The sequence below is a fragment of the Equus caballus genome, chromosome 6 (genome assembly GCF_041296265.1).
Source record: "Equus caballus isolate H_3958 breed thoroughbred chromosome 6, TB-T2T, whole genome shotgun sequence".
Taxonomy (NCBI): Eukaryota; Metazoa; Chordata; class Mammalia; order Perissodactyla; family Equidae; genus Equus; species Equus caballus.
In genome coordinates this window covers 18,376,389-18,398,105 of record NC_091689.1, presented here as the reverse complement: position 1 = coordinate 18,398,105, position 21,717 = coordinate 18,376,389, and the positions used below count along the sequence as shown (strand labels likewise).

At 45.2% G+C, this 21,717-nt stretch overlaps 1 protein-coding gene across 5 annotated transcripts in view; it reads left to right on the top strand.

The window, feature by feature from the left end:
- GPR55 (G protein-coupled receptor 55) overlaps positions 1 to 21,717 on the top strand; it is an 82,643-nt gene that overhangs the window by 14,463 nt on the left and 46,463 nt on the right. Inside the window, exons 3-6 of one of the 5 annotated variants that reach the window (XM_070270647.1) lie at positions 12,478 to 12,596; positions 14,152 to 14,232; positions 14,348 to 14,457; positions 14,552 to 14,751. In XM_070270647.1, the coding sequence (XP_070126748.1) occupies positions 14,733 to 14,751 (19 nt within the window). In that variant the 5' untranslated portion in view covers positions 12,478 to 12,596; positions 14,152 to 14,232; positions 14,348 to 14,457; positions 14,552 to 14,732. Of the gene's footprint in view, positions 1 to 12,477; positions 12,597 to 13,717; positions 14,233 to 14,347; positions 14,458 to 14,551; positions 14,752 to 21,717 lie in introns of those variants that run through there. The other 4 variants (XM_023642534.2, XM_070270648.1, XM_070270652.1 and 1 more) reach the window with 4 other exon arrangements.

The window sequence follows — 21,717 nt, the reverse complement described above, 5'->3', positions numbered from 1 at the left end:
ACGCTCAATTGTGGGCAGACTCCGGGAGCGAGGAGGGAAGGTGACTCCTGTCCTCGTGGAAGGGAGGGTCTAGCTCCCAAGGAGAGAGAAGTGAAGTGTATTCGGCAGGTGTTTGGAGATGCTCTGAAATTGTAAATTGCCCGCTGAGTTTATGCCCACAGCTTGGCACAGCACGTGCTGAGCAAAGGAGAAGTTCCATAAATGTTTTTCATCCAGTCAACAAATTCTCTGAGCCCCTCTGTGCCAGACGCTGGGCTAGGCTCTGGGGATGAAGTCCCTGTCCTTCTGGAGCTTATGATTTGGTGGTAGAGAGACAAACAATAAACAGGTAGAATAATGCTATAATTTCACATGGTGTTAAACTCTAGAAGAAAATAAAACGAGGTATTAAGCTCCTAATCTTGTTTCCTGCTGGTCCAGGCTGGCTGTGATGCAGGGGAGGGAGGAACAGGAGGAGGGGGCCAGGGAGAGCCACTCCCATCCTCTGGGCACAGCCGTCAACCCTTGATTCCATCTGGAGGGACTCTTGGGGAGAATATTCTGGGAGCTGCCAAAGTGGGGGGGGGGGTGGGGGGGAGGGCTGCCTGGCTGGAAAGAGAAAGATCCAGGAAAGAGGAGTTCAGGTTGCTGGGGCCTCTTTGGGTAGAACAGGGCAGGGGAGAACCACAGGGTCAGCCCAGCCTGGAAGGGAGCTGGCAGAGCAAATGCGAGGGAGAACCTGACTCTTCAAAGAGCCCCAGAGGGCCTTGGTTGGGCAGGGGTGGGGGAGTGTGATGGCTAATTTTATTTGTCAACTTGGCTGGGCCATGGTACCCAGATGTTTAGTCAAATAGTACCTTAGATGCTTCTTTGAAGGTATTTTTTTGGATAGGCTTGAGTTTAAATCGGTAGACTTTAAACAAAGCAGATTGCTCTCTACAATGTGGGTGGGTCTCGTCCAATCAGTTGAGGACCTTAAGAACAAGACTGACCTCCCTCAAGAGAGGGGGAATTTGTCAGCAGACTGCCTTTGGACTCCAACTGCAGCATCAACTTTTCCTTGGGTCTCCAGCTTACTCTGTGGATTTTGGACTTGCCAGTCTCCAAAATCATATGAGCTAATTCCTTAAAATAAATCTCTCTCTATATATACACATCCTATTGGTTCTGTTCCTCTGGAGAACTCTGACTAATACAGGAAGCCCCAGGGCCCCGGCTGAGATTGGCAGACCTGAGAATTCTCTGAGGCAGTCAACATTGAGTGAACATCTACCACGTGTTGAGCTGTGTCAGGCACTGGGCACAATGACTCTCTGCACATGGCTGCCACCTGAGACTTCAGAAGTGGACGGTGTGGCCCTTTGTCCCTGTTGTGGCTTTGGATGGATATTTGGCCCAGAGGAAGTCACTGGACCTGTGCAATGAGGTGAGAAAGTCCTGTCTTAATAGCTCTGCCCAGAATTCCTCTTCTTGGGAACAATCTCTTAGAGTCACTTGGAGGAGTGAGACCCCCGTCACTACTCGGTTGATGGCATCACTCCCCCTTCCAACCCTACTTTCCCTCAGCGACTTCATTTGGCACCTGCTCTGCCCAGCCTTGCGCAGCCTGCCCTGTGGCCCCCTCAACGGGAGGTGAGGGCATTTCCTTCTGCTGTCAAGTAGCTTGTTGTCAGGGTGGCTCGTCCACGAGGAGAACAACACACAATAGGTTGGCACACACGTGCCCATAATTTAGGAAAGCCAACTATACAATCTGGAGATGGAGAAAGAAAAGAGGAAAGCCTCGATAACTCATTTCCCTCTCCTCCCCAACCCACGTTTTCACACTGACTCTGCCGCAGGGCAGGGACACCTCCCTACATGTGAGGGAGCAGGCGGAGTTTTGCTTTTGAGCCTCAAGACCTGCCTCTTGGTGCTTTAACGGGGATCTTTGAGGGCGATTTTGGCTTTAGGGAATTTAGCTTCTTTACTGCTTTTGAGCCTCCCACTCACCCCCCAGGAATCTGGGATGTCCCAGAACCAGTCCAAGGCTAGCATCCCAAAGCAATTAGCAGGATTAATTGCCAGATGTGTTTCCCCATAAGCCTGGGGTCCAGCATAGAGTAGGCAGGCAGCAAATGCTTGTCGAGGGGTTTAAACAACATCAACATCCAAGGTTGCTGAGTCTGATGGAGGGTGGGATAGTGGGGGCCTGGGGTGGCCAGCCAAGGGACCTCAAAGCAGGGGGCTTGGAACTTGGCCGTGAAGAGAGGTATCATTTGCATAGCTGGGAAGGGGTTTGGGGCCCTCCAGCATTTCCCAGAATGCCTTCTGTTTTCTTGTTGAGAAGCGGTGAGTGCCTGCGGGACCGATGGGTTTCTCAGCGCAGTTCTGGTATGAGTGGCCCTCACCACAAGGAGCCAGCGCCGAGTCAGAAGGAAAGAGAGCTGAACCGCTGCCTCTGTCCCCCATGTTCTGTGAAAGTTGCATCCTGCAGTGGGTTGAAAGGTGGCTCCCCCCAAAAGATATGTCCATATAAGAATTCTTGGGACCTGTGAATGTGCCTTATTGAAAAAAGCAGTCTTTGTAGACATAGCTGAGAATCTTGAGATGAAGACATTTGTGGGATCATTATCTGGGTGGACTCTAAATCCAGTGACAAGGGTCCTTAAGAGAGACACACAGAAGAGGAGAAAGCCGCGGTAAGACGGAGGCAGAGGCTGGAGTGAAGCAGCCACGAGCCAGGGGACAGCTGGAGCCACAGAAGCTGGAGGATTCAGAGAACACAATGTCCCCTAGAGCTTCTGGAGGGAGTGAGACCCTGCTGACACCTTGACCTTGGACTTCTGGCCTTAGAGCAGTGACAGAGTAAGTGTCCATTGTTTTGGGCCACGAAGTTTGCGGTAATTCATTGCAGGAGCACCGGGAAATGAATGCACATCCAACCCACATTTTCTACTAATTCCCAAGGGTTTACACTCCTGGAACTTCTTCCACACATGCCCTGTCTTGCTCAATGTTCATCTGGAAGTGAGGCTTAGTCCCCTTGTCTCGTTCCACGTAAAATGCACTTGCACCAAGAATTTCTTGTTTTTAGGAAATTGTGGGTGATGGCGGTGGGGGGAGAAGGGTAGCAGAGAAGGGCTCCATTCTCCAGCACAAATACTGGGTTTTCCCCTAACCAAACCCTGGCAAATAAAATGATCTTCAGTCTTTACAGAGCTAATCAAACACCTGAGAGACAGAATCGTGCTTATGAGTGTGTGTTTGTGTGTGTAAGAGAGACGGAGAGAATGTTCGTGCTTGCATGTGTGTGCATGTGAGCTGCTTCCCTCCTCCACACCGCCCCCTCCTTGATTTCAGGGGTGAAAGGAAATGCACCATCCGCTCCAGCAAGCCAGAGGAGCCTTGTGTCCTGGGATGTGAGATGCTGCCCAGAATCATCTTCTGAGAACAAAGAAGAGCAAAGTAGAAGGAGACTGCCCAGGATTGAAGACTTTCATGGGTGGCCTTCTGGGAGTGATGGAAGCTTCCAGAGGAGATGGGCAGGTTCTGGCCACGTATGGCCTCTGTGACGACTCAGAGACCCACAGCACAGCGCAGGCCTCTCCTCTGTGTGCCTGACTGTCATGCAGTGGCCTGTGTGGATTTCTGTCACCCCCTCCACTGCAGGCCTCTTCCAGGATGTCCCGCTGAAGGCCAACACTGTCTATCCAGTGACACAAGCCAGAATCCTGGCAGCATCCCTTGACACCCCCCTTCTCATCGCCCCTCAAATCCACCCATCCCCAGAGCCTGTCGATTGTATTTCCTGCTTGTCACTCATATGTCACTCCAGCAGTTTCCTCCGCTACCAGCTCTGTTGGCACCTTGTTCCTCCCCTTCGTGGCACTTGTCACGGTTGCAATGTGCCCATGGGCTCCGCAAGGGCAGAAACCACGGCTGCTTGTTCATCAAGGTGCCCCTACTGCCCAAAACAGTGCCTGGGACTCAAGAAATACTGGTCACATAATTGAGTCACAGTTTTGAGTCAGGATGGTGCTGGAAAGGAATAGGGGGCCTTCCTCACCAGAGCCCAAGGTCCACTTAGAAATAGCCCCCCGTGTCCTAGAGGATAAGAAAGGAGAAACCTTGGTATGGTAGGTGGACCACTCCTCCCAGTCGAGCATAGGCCTGGGATCAGCCAGAGGCCTCACCAGCCAGGAACCTGGCCGGGGCAGGGGGTGGAACCCCGTCCCAGAGCTTGGGATACAGGAAGACTCTTCCTCTCCACCTGTGTGGTGTTTGCAAGGTGTGTTTTCCATTGATTACACTTTTCCAGTGGGTGTTTGGTTCAGAGTGTCTGCAAGTGACGGGGGTTTTACCAGGGGCTGAATGGGGGCCCGGGGGTCCAGGGAATGCGAAACGTAGGCCTTCCCCTCTTTTAGGAAGACTCAAAGGAGGTTAGTCTAGTGTAACGTGGGGAGCCGTTCTGAACTTCCTGTGTGGGTGGCGGACTGCCTCGGGCCTGGCAGCAAGCTCCATCACACCTTCTCTGTCCACCCTGCAATGACCCGCTCCCCACGTTTTATTCTGAAATTGTCAAACCTACAGAAAAGTTGAAAGAGGAGTGCAATGAACACCCCTATACCTTCCCCTAGATTCTCCAACTGTTGGCGTTTTTGCCATGTTTGCTTTCTCTTTCTCTCTCCCTCTCTCTGTATATTTTAGATACTTTTATTTTGCTGAATGATTTGAAAACAAGTTGCTGACATCTTGACGCTTCGCTTCGAAATATCTCAGCATCTCCTGATAAGGATGTTCTCCCACAAAACCACAAGACCATTATTATAACCATAACAGCATCCAGCATACCAACTGTACTCAAATCTCTAAATTGTCCCCTCAATGTCTTTTATAGCTGGATTTTTTTTTCCTATCCAGGATCCAATCAAAGTTCATATATGATCATTGGTTATGTCTCTCTAGTCTCTCTTAATTTAAAACAATCTCTCACCTTTTTGTTGTTTTCATTGCTATTTGTTTTCGTGACATTGGCTTTTTTGAAGAGTCCAGGCCAGTTGTCTTGTAAGATGTCCCACGTGCTGGATTAATCTGGTTGTTCATTCATGATTAGATTCAAGGTTAATATTTTTGGCACGAGGACTACCTGGTGAAATTGGGTACTTCTCGCTGTGTCACCTCAGGGCAAATGATGGCAGGTCGTGGTCCTCTTGGTGACGTAGTTTGATCACCAAGCCTCTCTACATTTTCCCCTTTGTAATTAGTAAGTCATTTGTAGGATCGTTACATGGTCACAGGATCAGCTGCCTATCCAGTTCACCCAGCAGCTTTAGCAATCATTGATGAGATTTGCCTGAATCAAGGACTACATTGGGGGTTGCAAAGTGGTGGGTTTTCATTCTTTTATTTCTTCCACACTTACTAGCTGGCATTTTTCTGTAAGAATTTGCCCCACTCACCTTTTTTTTTCTTTCTAAAAATCACTGTGGATTCATGGATTTTTTAAAAGTGTGCTATAATCTGATACTATCATTATTCATTTGGATGTTCACATTGTCCCACGTTGAGCAGTGGGAGCTCCTTAAGTCACCTCCTGTGTCCCTTTGACATGGTCACATTTATCTTTGTGTGCCTTTTTGCTTTGTGGTGTGACAGATAGTCCAGGCTCATGCTGTACACTTTCAGCCCCAGCCTGAGAATGAACCATTTCTCCAAGGAGTCCTGGTTCCCTTAGTGGTGAATGATATCTAGAAACAAGAACCCAGTGTTACATATGTTCATTGCTACCGGGGTGCAGCTGCTTCTAGACTCTTCAGGGAACAGAACTAGGAGACTCAGTTTTTAAAAAAAGAATCATGTGTTCAAACTGATATTTCCACCTCAAATTTAACATTATAGGGTTTTTCTTAACTCCTTTTACATATTACTAGTATTGTTTTTCTTTTACAGTAAACTATGTATTTGCTTAATTCTACATTATACATAAAAGAGTTTCAGAATTACAAGGCCAATATTACTACTAACGGCATACCTACAAAGTCAAGAATAAGATTCTTTTTTGGAGTTGTTTTTGTTCTCAGAACAGATCTCATTAGGGATGTACAATCAGAATACCGGATTAATTCCTTGTTCTGTGTGGTTGTGTTATCAGTGTGATATGTAATCAATTTGTTTTGCTCCCGTTTGTACTCTATTGTAGGGTTTGCTTTATCCTATCCTTTTAAAATTTAAATTTTTTTTTTTTTTTTTTGCTGAGGAAGATTTGCCCTGAGCTAACATCTGGAGCCCTGTTGCTAATCTTCCTGTTTTTTTCTTTTTGTTTTTTTTCATGTGGGCCACTGTCACAGCATGGCTGCTAACAGATGAGTGGTGTAGGTCTGCACCCGGGATCCGAAACCTGGGCTGCCGAAGCAGAGCATGCCGAACTTAACCACTAGGCCACCAGGGCTGGCCCCTAAAATTTAATTTAATTTTTTTAATGCATAAAACATTCATGCGGCTCAAAGTTAAAAGGATATAAAAAGGTATACAGGAGAAGTCTCACTGCCACCCCATTCCTTCAGGGCTGTCCCTCCCACCTCCATAGTTAACCCTTTTCATTAATTTCTATTATCTTTCCTGTATTTCTTTGCATGAAAATAACACACTCATATTCTCATTTTCTCTTCTTCCTTATATAAAAGACAGCATAATGTATATCCTCCTTTTCACATTATGCTGTGCTTTATTACCCATTTAATCGGATCTCTGGTGCTCACTTTCATTTCTTCCTGTTTCACATTCTGCCTTCACGTGAAATCTGTTCAGTGTTGGCTTTTGTCTAATCTATGGATGCTGGCTATTTGGGAGGACCATGGGACACTCTGGATGCCAGGGCATCGGGAATACCCGGGTCCTTCTGGGGCTGGCGTGACCTCCAGATGCGAGAGCGATGAGAAGGCCATAGGACTAAGGTCCCAATTAGGGGGAAGATCACACTGCAGGCTGTCCTCTCCTGTCTGGCTTCTAGTCCGTGGGCATCTCTTGGGATGCGGGTGACTTTGGAGACGGGTTTTGGAGGAGGGGCTTTGACGCCGGAGGGTTATGAAATGCTGCAAGGAGAGAAGCAGTTTCTGTGACAAACATTTTCCTAAGTCAAAGCACACAATTTTTAAAAAATTCAGGTAAAATTCACATAACACAGTTTAACACTTTAACCATTTTAAAGTGTACATTTAGCGGCTTTTAGCACCTTCGCAATGCTGTGTAACCACATTTTCATCACCCCAAGAGGAAACCTCAGGTGCATTAAGCAGTCACTGTCAATGTCCCCTCCCCCCAGCCCCTGGCAATCACTAATCTGCTCTCTGTCTCCGTGGATTTGCTTATTCTTGACATTTCAGGTAAATGGAATCATACAATATGTGCCCTTTGTGTCTGGCTTCTTTCGCTTGGCGTATGTTTTTGAGGTTCATCCGTGTTGCAGAGGTATCAGTATTTCCTTCCTTTTTATGATGAGATATTCCGGTGGAGGGATACGCCACAGCTCACGTATCCGTTGATCAGCTGATGGACAGCTCGGCTCTTCCTCCTTTTGGCCACTGTGAACGGTGCTGCTGCAAACATTTGTATACAAGTCTTTGTTCAACACCTGTTTTCTATTCTCTTGGTCACAGACCTAGGAGTGGACTTACTGGGCCGTGTGTAACTCTACGTTTAAACTTTTTGAAGAACCCCCAAACTGTTCTCCACATCAGCTGCACCCATTTGCATTCTCGCCAGCCATGTATGAGGGTTCCAACTTCTCTGCATCCTCGCCAACACCTGTTATTTTCCATGTTTTGATTATAGCCATCCTAGTGAGTGTGACGTGGCCGAAGTTTATACCTTTTGACACAAGCTTCAGATGTCAGGTTAAATGTTCTAATGTTGCCCTGTGGTTTTATGAGGCTACTTAAGGCTTCCATTTTCCTATCAATAAGATTAGCCTTCGTTGTGTTTGCCTCGAGTTGGTGACCCCAGGGCTTCACGGCCATAAGAGGGGAATCCTGGTATACTAAGCGTGATGTTAGTTGAATGTTTGCAAAAAACCTCAAAGAAATCAGCTTCTTATAGCAGGTAGCCGCATTCACAATGCACTAGGGAGTTTAGAAAAACAGAGGAGATATTATTAACTGGGGGAGGGGTGTGAAACACTTAACGAGACAGGCGACCTTTAGGACTCTTTTTAAATCTACGATGGTGTGTGTGATCAAGAGAACATGGCCCAGGCCTACGGCCTTCAGTCATCCTGACGAAACCACATGAATGGGAGAGTGGTCCTTCTCACGATTAGCCCCCTAGGGGAATTTTCCAGCCACGTACCTCATTGAGTTGCTCAGAGACTTAGCAGCACAGAGGCCAGGCCCTGGGGTGTGGGGACCCCAGTGAGTCAAAACCTGAGACCAGAGAGGTTGAGAATTACCACTTCCTGTATATGAAAAACATTGAGAGGAATGTCGATTCCCACCACGTTCAAGAGGCAAATCAGACTCTTTCTCCACGCCTCAGCCTTAAGACCCCCAGAAAGTCCTGGAAAACCCAAGACATTGCCCCTGGAGTTTACATGTGGAGGTCCAAGGGAATTTTTTTATGGCTGGTTAATGATTTTAATTTGGTTATTTTTCAGAGTTAGCAGCTAAGCAGATGTCAGTAACATTCATTCAATAATCGAGGTCTTATTCAAGTTATCCTCACGTCAAGTAAAGTACCACTGAAGTTTGGAAGTGGAGGAATTCCACTTGGCGGATCAGAAAAGGCTGGACAGAGGAGGGGGCATTTGTAGGAGACCTACTTGAAAGGATGGATACGATTGAAATGGAAGTACATAGGGAAGAAAGATGGGGACAGAGGCGGGAAGGTAAAGATGCATCCCACGTATACGTACTGACGGCTGAGCCTGGAAACCAAAGGTGACTGTCCCAGCATAGAATGGACTTCTGAGATAAACCCATAAATCTGAAAAGTATCCAGAAATTATCATGATAATTTTATCTAAAAAGTTTGAACCATCAACAAAATGAAAAGACAACCTAAGAATTGGGAGAAGATATTTGCAAATCATAGATCTGATAAGGGGTTAATATCCAAAATATATAAAGAACTCATACAACTCAACAACAACAACAAAACAACCTTATTAAAAAATGGGTGGAGGACCTGAACAAATATTTTTCCAAGGATGATATACAGATGGCCAAAAGGCACGTGAAAAGATGTTCAGCATCACTAATTACTAGGGGAATGCAAATCAAAACAATGAGATATCACCTCACGCCCGCGAGAATAGCTATTATTAAGAAGACAAGAGGGGCTGGTCTCATGGCGTAGTGGTTAAGCACGTGTGCTCCGCTTCAGTGCCCCGGGGTTCGCAGGTTTGGATCCCAGGGGCGGACTTACATACCACTCATCAAGCCACACTGCGGCGGCATCCCACATAAAATAGAGGAAGATTGGCACAGATGTTAGCTCAGGGTCAATCTTCTTCACACACACACAAAAAGACAAGAAATAAATAAGTATTGGAGAGGATGTGGAGAAAAGGGAACTCTCGTACATCTCATACACTGCTGGTGGGAATGTAAACTGGTGCAGCCACTATGGAAAACAGTATGGAGATTCCTCAAAAAATTAAAAATAGGACTACCATATGACCCAGCTATTTCACTTCTGGATATTCATCCAAAGAACATGAAAGCACTAATTTGAAAAGATATATGCACCCCTATGTTCATGGTGGCATTATTCACAATAGCCAAGACTTGGAGACAACCTAAGTGCCCATCAAGGGATGAATGGATAAAGAAGATGTGGTATATATATATACAATGGAATGCTACTTAGCCATAAAAAAGATGAAATCTTGCCATTTGAGACACCGTGGATGGACTTTGAGGGCATTAGGCTAAATGAAACAGGTCAGACAGAGAAAGCCAAATACTGTATGATTTCACTCATATGTGGAAGATAAAACAACAACAACAAACAAACACATAGAGACAGAGAACAGATTGGTGGTTACCAGAGGGAAAGTGGGGAGAGGGGAGGGTGAAAGGAGTAAAAGGGCAAAGGTGTACAGTGACAGATGGCAACTAGGCTTGGGGTGGTTAACACGATGTGGTCCACACAGGAGCTGAAATACAATGATGTACACCATCTTTTAAAACTGTTTTAGCTTGCGAAATTCAAATTCTGTGCTCATTAAACCTAATTCCCCATTCCCCCCTCCCTCCCAGCCCCTGGAAACCACCATTCTACTTTCAGTCTCTATGAATTTGACTACTTACCGCATGTAAGTGGAATCATAGAGTATTTATCTTTTTGTGACCCACTTATTTCACTTAGTGTACATAACGTCCTCAAGGGTCATTCGTGTTGTGGCATGTGTCAGAATTTCCATCTTTTTTATGGCTTCTATCCCTTTAATCTATCTGTATCTTTTATATTTAATAACTTACAGTTGGATCTTGGTTTGTATCCTCTATGACAGTCTCTATCTTCTAATTGGTCTATATAGACCATTGACCTTTAAAATAATTAGTGCTATAGTTGGGTCAATATCTGCTGTGTCCGTAACTGTTTTCTATTCATTGCACTTTCTCTTTGTTTCTTTTCAAAATCTTCTGCTCTTTTTCTACCTTCTCTGGTTTTACTTGAGCATTTTAAATGATTTCATTTTCTTTCCTCTTTGAATGTACATCATACTTTTTTAGCGGTTGCCCAAGAGTTTTCAATAGATGTTTATAATTAACCTACGTCCACTTTCACACAGCGTTATATGCCTCACTAGCAGTGCAGATGTCTTATAACACAGTAGTTGTGCGTCGCTTAACGACAAGGATACATTCTGAGAAATCTGTTGTTAGGTGATTTCATCGTGCAAACATCATAGAGTGCACTTGCACAAACCTAGATGGCATAACCTACTACACACTCAGGCTATATGGAACTAGTCTTATGGGACCACTGTCGCATCCGTCACTGACTGAAACGTCGTTCTGCAGAGCATGACTGCATTCCCAATTCCTCCCTCTTGTCCGGTAATAACATCTGTCGTTCATTTCACTTACCCACAAGCTATAACCACCCAATACATTGTTGCTGTTATTACTTTGAACAATGATCTACTGGATCAATTTAGAATAAGAAAAATAAAAGATTTTATATGTCTGTCATTTATTCCTTCTCTAACTCTCTTCCCTTCTTTACATAAGTCTGAGTTTTGACCTGTATCATTTTCCTTTTCTCTGAAGAACTCCTTTTAACAGTTCTCGCAAGGCACGTCTCCTGGCAACAAATTTCCTCAGTTTTTCTTTGTCTGAGAAAGTTTTTATTTCTCTTTTTTGCGTGTGTGTGCTTTTTCTTCCTGAATCCCCCCAGCACATAGTTGTATATTTTAGTTGTGGGTCCTTCTAGTTGTGGCATGTGGGACGCCACCTCAACGTGACCTGATGAGCGGTGCCATGTCTGCGCCCAGGATTCGAACTGGCAAAACCCTAGGCTGCCAAAGTGGAGTGCATGAACTTAACCACTCGGCCCTCTCCTTAGCTTTTGAAGGATAATTTCACAGTATATAGAACTCTAGGTTGGTGGGGTTTTTTCTTTCAACATCTTAAATATTTTGTTTCACTTGCTTCTTGTTTGAATGGATTCTGACCAGAAGTCCAATGTAATTCTGATTCTTCTTCCTCTCTTGTTAAGGTATTTTTCCCTCTGGCTTTTTTCTCAAGATTTTCTCTTTGTCTTTGGTTTCTGGCAGTTTGAATACAATATGCCTAGGTTTAGATTATTTGGTATTTCTCCAGCTTGTTCTCTGAGCTTCCTGGATCTGTGGTTTGGTGTCTATCATTAATTCTGGAAAATTCTCAATCATTAATACATCAAATATTTCTTCTGCTGCTTTCTCTCTTCCTTCTCTTTCCAATAGTCCCATTATGCATATGGCACACCTTTTGCAATTATCTTTTTGTTCTTGGATATTCTGCCCCATTGTCTTTATTCTCTTTTCTCTTTGCATTTCAGTTTTGATTTCTTTTATTTTTTTAATTAATTAATTTTTTTTTTAAAGATTGGCACGTGGGCTAACAACTGTTGCCAATCTTCCTTTTTTTTTTTTAAGGATTGGCACCTGAGCTAACAACTGTTGCCAATCTCTCTTTTTTTTTTTTTTCTGCTTTATCTCCCCAAACCCCCCTGTACACAGTTGTATGTCTTAGTTGCAGGTCCTTCTAGTTGTGGGTTGTTGTGGGATGCCGCCTCAACGTGGCCTGATGAGCGGTGCCATGTCTGTGCCCAGGATCCGAACCCTGGGCCGCCGTAGTGGAGCGCATGAACTTAACCACTCGGCCACGGAGCCAGCCCCTTATTTTTTTAATTTTTATTTATTTATTTATTGAGAAAGATTAGCCCTGAGCTAACATCTGCTGCCAACCCTCCTCTTTTTGCTGAGGAAGACTGGCCCTGAGCTAACATCCATGCCCATCTTCCTCTATTTTATAGATGGGATGCCTGCCAGGGCATAGATTGACAAACAGTGGGTAAGTCCTCACCTGGGATCCAAACTAGTGAACCCTGGACCACTGAAGTGGAACTTGTGAACATTACTGCTGTGCCACCCGGTAAGCCCCTCAGTTTTGATTTCTAGTATCTCCTTTTGATTCCTAGTTAGAATTTCCATCTCTCTGCTTTCATCACCCATCTGTTCTTGCATGTATGTACTTTTTCCATTGGAGCCCTTAACGTATTAATCATAGTTATTTTCAGTTCCCTATCTGATAATTCCAAAATCTGTGTCACATCTGAGTCTGGTTCTGCTGGTTGCTTTGTCTCTTCAGACTGAGTGCTGCCTTTTAGCATGCCTTGTAATTTTTTTTTTTTTTTGGTGAGGAAGATTGACCCTGAGCTAATGTCTGTGCCAGTCTTCCTCTATTTTGTATGTGGGATGCCGTCATAGCATGGCTTGATGAGCAGTGTGTAGGTCCACACCCGGGATCCAAATCGGCAAACCCCAGGCTGCCAGAGCGAAGCACACAAACTTAACCACTATGCCATTGGGCTGACACCTGCCTTGTAATTTTTTGTTGAACCCTAGATATGATGTATGTGATAGTAGGACTTGAGCTAAACAGACTTTCAGTGTGAAGTTCTATGTTAAGTTGACTAGGATCTGGGCTGTGTTTAATGTTTGCTGTAGCTGTAGGTGCCAGAGACTTCAGTTTCCTCATTTTATTTTTTTCTGTTTGGTTGTCTTGAGTTTTTCCTAAGAGCTCCACCTTAAATGGCTTCTGTGCCTTGCAGCTCTCTCACTTGTAACCTACTTTTGGTGGAATCTATTGATGTGGTGGTAAGTGTAGTGGGTTGAATAAAGTCCCCCCAAAATTCACGTTCACCTGGAACCTCAGAATGTGACCTTACTTGGAAATAGGGTCTTTGCAGATGTAGTTAGTTACATTGACATGAGGTCGTCCTGGATTAGGGTGGGCCCTAAATCCAATGACTGATGTCCTTATGAGAAAAGGAGAGGACAGACAGGGATACACACAGACACACAGAAAGGCCACTCAATGATTGAGGCAGAGATTGTGTCTGAGTAATCGCCCCAAGGAGCTCAAGGGAGGTTTGCGAAACATTTGACTGTTTAAAAGATGCAATCTGCAACCACTCTGAGCCAGACCAAGCCCCACCACAACAGCAGCACCTCCGGCCTTGGCCTTATTTGTAATGCTAAGATCTCCTCCCTGGGAGGAGCTTAGGCCTTATTACCAACACCTGCAGTGTATGTGGAAGCGTGTTTTCCAGCTGAGTCTGCACAAGCAAATGCCCACCTCTCCCTTTTGAATATTCATTCCCCATCCCAAATGAAAGGCCCCTGCTTGCCCGTGTTTGGGGACACCAGGACTTTGGCAATGATTTCACGTGGCCTCCTATTTGCTGCAAATAAGTTCTGCTTTGTGTGACAACTACTTCTGGTCAAGAGTCTGAGTTTTAGCTCTTCTAGGAGACGAACCCACCTTTGGTTCAGTAACCATCGGAGGGAGGCAGTCACAAGCCAAGGAATGCCAAGGATTGCTGGCGACCACCAGAAACTAGAAAGAGAAGGAAGCCTTCTTCCCTCATGCCTTCAGAGAGAGCACAACCCTGCTAACACCTTGATTTTGGACTTCTATCCTGCAGAACTGTGAAAGAATAAATTTCTGTCGTTTAAGCCACTCAGTTTGTGGTGCCTGCTTACTGCAGCCCCAGGAAACTAACACAGTAAGGTGTTGGGAAGGGGAAGTATTCCATAATCTTATGATTAAATCTCAGTGGGCCTGAGACCCTGGGCCTGGCCTTCAACAGTTTTCTTGGCCTTTCTTCTTCTCCCCTACAGGCGACCAGAAGCTGGAGAGGTTTGGAGTTGGGTGGCCGCCCTTCCCCCACAGCAGATAAGGTTCTGGTGAAACAGCTTTCCTTGCAACAGGCCTTGACGACAGGTCTTCGGTAAGGGGAACACAATGCTCTGGGCTTTTAAAATGGTTACATTCCCCCAAACTTATTTTTAAATGGTTACTTTTCCCCCTCCCCTTCTCTGAAGCGTGGGGATTTTTTTTCCCACCTCACAGTAAGAACCTGGTGGGGCTCCTGGAGGTAAACTCCAGGAAAGTGTGGGGCCTCCCCAAGACTGAGACCCCAGGAGTTTTAACTCAAGCTCGGCCGCCCTCAGCCTCCAGCAATCCATCACACTGTGTCAGTGTTCCCACCAGTTGCTGGCTTCAATGGCGGCTCCTGCTCCCGGTAAGTTGTGATTTCTCCGTGCTCCCGTCTCTCCAGATTTCAGGGTGGTGGTTTGCTCTGTGACCTCAATTCTCCAATGGATTTAAGAAAAGTTGCTGATTTTTGGTTTGTTCAGCTTTTTCTTGTGAGGATGGAAGTAATGGCTTCTGAGCTCTTTACATGTAGGAGCTGTCTGATGGTGACTTTTGATTTTTGATCAGAATTATGTTTGGTTTGGTATTGTGATTCAATCTCCCTACTATTTCTTCTTTTTCCTTTTTTTTCTTTTGTGAGGAAGATGGTCCCTGAGCTAACATCTGTTCCCACCCTCCTCTACTTTGTATATGGGTCACCACCACAGCATGGCTTGATGAGTGGTATGTATGTCTGTGCCTAGGATCCGAACCTCTGAACCCTGGGCCGCTGAAGTGGAGCACATGAACGTAATCACTATACCACGGGGCCGGCCCCTTCTTTTCCTTTTTAGAGGCATTTTTTTCTTTCTCTGCTGAAGACTATTGGGAAACAGACATGGAAAAACAAAAATAAGAAACATGGAAAAGTTACCAAGGTCCAAAATCTTATAAAATCTCTTGGAGCAATGACTTTCTGGTCTGTAATTCTTACTTCCCTTCTAGAAATTTCTTTTTTTTTTTTTTTTTTTTTTTTTTAAAGATTTTATTTTTTCCTTTTTCTCCCCAAAGCCCCCCGGTACATAGCTGTGTATTCTTCGTTGTGGGTTCCTCTAGTTGTGGCATGTGGGACGCTGCCTCAGCGTGGTCTGACGAGCAGTGCCATGTCCGCGCCCAGGATTCGAACCGACGAAACACTGGGCCGCCTGCAGCGGAGCGCGCGAACTTAACCACTCGGCCACGGGGCCAGCCCCTGCTTCTAGAAATTTCTTGAAGCCTCATAACCTCTCCTGTATCTGACCTTCACAGATGATGGTCACTCTTACTCTGCCACCAAGCATTCCTTATCTTGTCATTCTCAGAAATTGTTTCTTGTGTGTTTCCATGTCTTGCTGTTACTTTGGAAACAATTTGAGGTCCAAGGCTCGGCCTCCTCTGTCCTTGATAGCTACCCGCAATCTTGCACAAACCAGTCTGCGATTAGGACTCTGGGAAGATGGACCATTAGTTGAACTGGATTCTTTCCCCTGTTGGTTTGGTATAGAATGAATCATATGTATCACTAAATGGCCACTTAGTAGCACATAGCCCAGGCATGTGCCCATGTGTCCATCATTATAAGCCTGGCTCTAATAGGGACAGACAAACCACAGGAAGGGCCTCTCTGAATCTGACAACTGGAAATTTGCCCAAACCATCAATGCATGTTCATTGTAGAATACTTGGGAAATACAGGTAAGTATAAAGAGGCAAATAAAAATGATCCACGATCCCATAGTTACTATTTTAGTTCAGTTCCTTTGGGTTTTTCACTATGCACTGCTCATACTCAGGGGGAAGAATGAAAGCTCTCTAGGGATCCATAAAAATTCAAAGATTACTATCGCTGTGATTGGTATATATATCCACAAAAAGGGATAACACAGGGGTTTAGGAACGTGATTGGGCAGGAACGTAGCCTCTTCTGTCAAATGTGTCTGTGTTCAAATCCCAGGTCTGTCCCTTACTGGATGATCTTGTGGAGGTTGCTTCTCTGCATTTCAGTCTCCTCCTATGCAAAATGAGACTAGTACCACCCACCTGCTAGAGTGGTTGGGAGTAGCTGAATGATCCGATGTACATAAAGCCCTTAATGCTGTGCGGAGAAGACAGTGCTCAATAAGGGGGGCAGTTGGAGGGAGAGAAGCATGCGAAGCAAGTAGAGACCACATAGGGCATTGTGCTCCCCATTGTACTGCTAGTGGACGATTCCTGCTGTTGTAAATGTGATTTATGACAGTTCAAAGCCCAGGTTCCAGCTTGTCTTCACAGAAGAATGCCAGCTAGTAATTAAAGAAGGAGTGATTAAATTGGATCATCACGGTTTTGCAAAGACCCCCATAATAACTATTTCAGTCAATGTCATCAACAGAGGCTCAAGTCATTGGTTGGAAGGTTGTTGAGTACAAAATATTCATATAGTATCAAAGGATCACTTTGCAGATGGTGTATTAATTAGAGTGGAGACATCTGTCAGACATCACCCTAACTAAATGATCAAAATTAGACTCATAAATAACAGGACAAACTAACATTATGTGTCTCCTGATGTGACATATTAGGAAGGACACATCACTGACTAGTATTCTTGCCAAAAAGAGTTAATCTGAATTACCTCATGAGGAAGCAATTAGGCAAATAGAGATTGAAGAATAGTCATAAGACTCTTAAAAAATGTCAGTGTTGGGGCTGGCCCCGTGGCCGAGCGGTTAAGTTCGCGCACTCTGCTGCAGGCGGCCCAGTGTTTCGTCGGTTCGAATCCTGGGCGCGGACATGGCACTGCTCATCAGACCATGCTGAGGCAGCGTCCCACATGCCACAACTAGAGGAACCCACAACGAAGAATGCACAACTATGTACCGGGGGGGCTTTGGGGAGAAAAAGGAAAAAATAAAATCTTTAAAAAAAAAAAAAAAAAAAAAAAAAAAAAAAAAAAAAAAAAATGTCAGTGTCATGAAAGACAAAAAAAGGTGGGGGGGACAGCTCTAGATGAAAATATATTAAACAGTCAAATACAATGTGTGAACCCTGATTGGCAGGGTAACAATTTTTTTAAAAAAGGATATAAAGGATACTTTGGAGATAATTGGAGAAATTTGAATAAGGACTGCATATTAGATAATATTATTGTGTCTGTGTTAAATTTCATGGGTGTGATGGTGGTATTGTGGTTATATAAGACAATCTTCTTTCTTTTAGTAGATGCAGGTCAACTATTTAGGGGTGGAAGTGACCTTATGTCTGCAACTGACTTTCAAATGTCTCAGCAAAAAAGATGTGTATATACGTAGATATACACAGGTATACGTATATACATAGAAATATATAAATATACACATGCATTTATAATTGGTAAAGGGTAAATGAGTATTTATTTAATTGTCTTTCAACTTTTCTGCAAGTTTGATATTTCAAAAAATGGAAAGTTGGAGATAAAACCCAGCTTTCAGATGAAAGCTAAGACAAGACCTCCACCAGCCTACGCACTGGGACTCCCTCCCAGGGAGAATTAGAGAGCCTCTGGCTTAAAGGCACTGGCGTATTCTTTTCTGGCTGCATTTTACTGTCTGGGTCTCCATTATGGACAGTTGGCCTACCAAGGGGAAGTGTAATTATTTTCTACACTTCAATTGTATTTGGTTTCGCTTTACAGTTCTATGAAAGTGTCCACTGAGCTGATGTTTAATAGGCCCCTGAGTAGTGATACTACTAATGTGAGACTAAATTTAGACTCTGGGTCTGTCTTGAATAGGCTCAAGAGAAAGTGCAGTGAGAAAGAGCTTGTGTTCAGGTTGTTGGAATTTCACAATTATGTAAGGAGAACAAGTGACTTTCTGTGTGCAAGCCACTTTCTTTCCTAAGAACATCTGATCCATTGTCACACATGTCCACAACACAGACCCAGACCTGTTGTCACATCAAAGAAGTATAGACAGGAGGAAGTTAAGATCTTTTTACTGGGTGATCCCTAAAGAAATAATGTGTGATCATTAGACAACTAACAGTGCAGGATGGTTTGCATCACCTTACATAGTCTTGGTAGAGGACCGTGAATTATTCTTTTCTTTGCCACTCAAAGCAGATGGAGATTATCATTTCACAGAAGGATGAATGAGTTAGGATGCCAGCTCTTGCTAACAGAGCAAGTTACTGTCACATAGTAAATGGATGAGAACAGTGGGGGGAGTTGAAAAGATGAATCTGCCCTTAATAGCAATTATATCAAGGGATGGCATATAAGTTTCTTTTCTCCTGCCACTTCCAATTGTTTGATGCGTACTGCCTAGAGGACTGTCTCTCGGCTCAGGGAGAGAGTGCAGTAATTGATTAGTGATGTCTGTTACAGTTTTTGGAGAGAGCACAATAGCATGCACGCCACATTTGCCGTCTTTGAGTTCCCAACACAAACTAAACTGGATGCTTGAAAAACAGTAGGGCCTTCAAAAAAGCATTTATTAAAGTAATGATTATAACAATAACTAATATTAATTAAGCACTTACAATGGGCCAGACAGTAGCCCAAGTGATTTTTATGTATTAACTCACTGAATCCTCACAACAATTCCATGAGGTAAATAATATTATTATTGTCCCCACGTTACAAGCGAGGAACTGACGTCATCTTCCTCAGGTCTTTGCTCACCTTCTCCCTATGGCTGTTTCAGGCTATTTCAAATATTCTGGCGTTGCAGATTTCATCCCTGTCCCTGTTCCTCCTGGTCCCCCTTCCCTGCTTTAATTTCCTCCTGGGTACCTGTCACAACCTGGCCTTCTGCGTATGTTAGTTATCTGTTTATTGCCTGTCTCCTCCCACTAGCGTGTAAGCTCCGAGGGGCAGGGATTTTGTTCATTTTGCTTACCGCTATATTTCTAGCAACTTTCCCAAGTCACGGCTTGGCACTTAGTTGGTGCATAGTAAATACTCGTGGAATGAAAGCACGAGGCTTAGAGGAATCAAATGTGTCACCAAAGATCAGACAGCTACTTAGTGGTGGAAGGCGGGTGTGGAGGATCTCGTGGTTGTCTTTCTGTTGGGAAGTTGAAAGGATGTCAAATATGACAAAGTGCCCCAGAAGCCACAGAGAATCTGAGGGTTACAGATTTTGAGAGTGAAACGGAAAGGGAGGAACTGGTCTTCAAGGCAAATAGCCTTCCAAACTGACAAAGTAGATGCAACCTGGGTCTGAGGTGCCAGGTCATCCACACTCGTGGGACTCCCATTGATGGGGGATGAGGTGGGTAATTGCAGCCTGCTGGAATGGAGACAAAGAACCAAAGGCTGCCTCCCAGAGGGGTACCCAGACCTATTTCGGGGCCCAGGCTGGTCACAGTCACACCCTTATCTCCAAGGATGTTTGGTCTCGTGAACAAATAAGTTGCAAGATGTTGTAGAACGTCTACCAAGATGTAGAGATGTTTGTTTTCAAGAACAAATAAGTTGGTAGCACAGAAGCTCCTGGAAGCTTTTGCCAATGACATGGAAAGAGGGGACATAAGACTGTTGTCTGAAAGCTAAGCTTTAAAATCAACAGATAATGGACCAGAAGATTGATAAGCTGAGTCCCCTTCAGGAGACAGAATGGCTCCCGGGCCAGAGTAAGGGCTTGGTTGTCATTGTGGAAACACTGAAAAAGAATTGTCAGGGACGGGGCATTGGCAGTGCCATCTATACTGTGTCAGGGGCTGGGGCTGGGGAGGACAGGCCCCAGGACACAGGCAGCCTACCTGGTGCTGGGAGCAGCTGTTGTGGACACAAGTTGGGGACTGTGTAGCAGGGGCTGTGAAATATTCGAGTCACAGAACTTGCTCTGAAGCCTTCTGGTTACGATTTGGCTCCCTGGGTATCTAAGCTCAAGTGAGACAAGGTCCTGTTGATAAGAAGCTGGCAGGCCTGCAGCTGTGGTTCTCAGAATGAGCTTGGCGAATGGGAGATCTCTCCACGAGACCCACCCATGAGATCTCTGAGCCTCCAAGACGAGGACCTGCCCTGGGAATCCCCCGAGGGCACGTGGTTCTGGGAGTCCTGGGGGACTGCCAGCACTCTCTTCCTGCTCCTGTGCAGATTCATACTCATCTCCTCATGGTCTTTGACAAGGTCTACACTGGACGTATGTATCCTGGATGTTCCCAGCGTCTACAGCTTCCTGGGTGCTCCTTCCCTTTAATGTCCTCGTTACGATCGTCTGAGGCCCCATCCCAGGGTGCCAGGATGTGCAGACTTTTACCAGGTTCTCTTCCCCTGATAGCATCTGGGAAACTATATTAGTTTCCTGTGGTTGCTGTAATAAGTGACCACATATTCAGAGGCTTAAAATACCACAAATTTATTAGCTTACGGTTCTGTAGGTGAGAAGTCTGACATGGTCGCACCGGGCTAGAATCATAATGTTGGCAGGGCTGCGTGCCTCCTGGATCTCCAGGGGGGATCCTGTTTCCTTGCCTTTTCCGGCTTCCAGAGGCTGCTCTGCCAGCAGCCCTTGGCTCCTGGCCCCTTCCTTCATCTTCAAAGCCAGTTACAGTGGGTGAGTCCTTCTCACATCGGATCCCTCTGACTTTCTCTTCTGCGTCTCTCTTCTACTTTTAAGAACTCAGGTGATTGCATCCGGTCCACCTGGATAATCCAGGATTATCTCCCCCCTCCTTTTTTTTTTTGAGGAAAATTAGCCCTGAGCTAACATTGGCTGCCAATCCTCCTCTTTTTTGCTGAGGAAGATTGGCCCTGAGCTAACATCCATGCCCATCTTCCTCTGCTTTGTGTGTAGGATGCCTACCACAGCATGGCTTGATAAGCAGTGCGTAGGTCTGTGCCCAGGATCTGAATTGGCAAACCCCAGGCCACCAAAGCAGAGTGCACGAACTTAACCGCTGTGCCACTGGACCAGCCCCTTTCCCTATTTTGAGAGCAGCTGATTAGCAAGCTTGGTTCCACATGTAACCTTAATTCCCCTTGTCATGTAACTTAACACATTCACAGGTTCTGGGGATCAGTACGTGGACATCCTTCGGGGGGTGGCTGTTATCCTGCCCATGCTAGAAGCCCTGAGGAATGTTCCAGGATCCACAAAACCTTACTGGTTGCTTCTGGTCACCTGGTCACTGACTGATTGCCCTGTGGAGCTCAAGGGTGGGATCAGAAGCATTTAACTGTCTAAGAGATGCAGTCATCACCACCCTGAACCAGACCAAGCCTCACCACAAGAGCGACACTTCTGACATTCGCTTCATCTTTAATGCTAAGGTCTCCTGTCTGGGAGGAGCTTAGGCCTTGTTACCATAACCTACAGTGTATGTGGAAGCATGTTTTCCAACTGAGTCT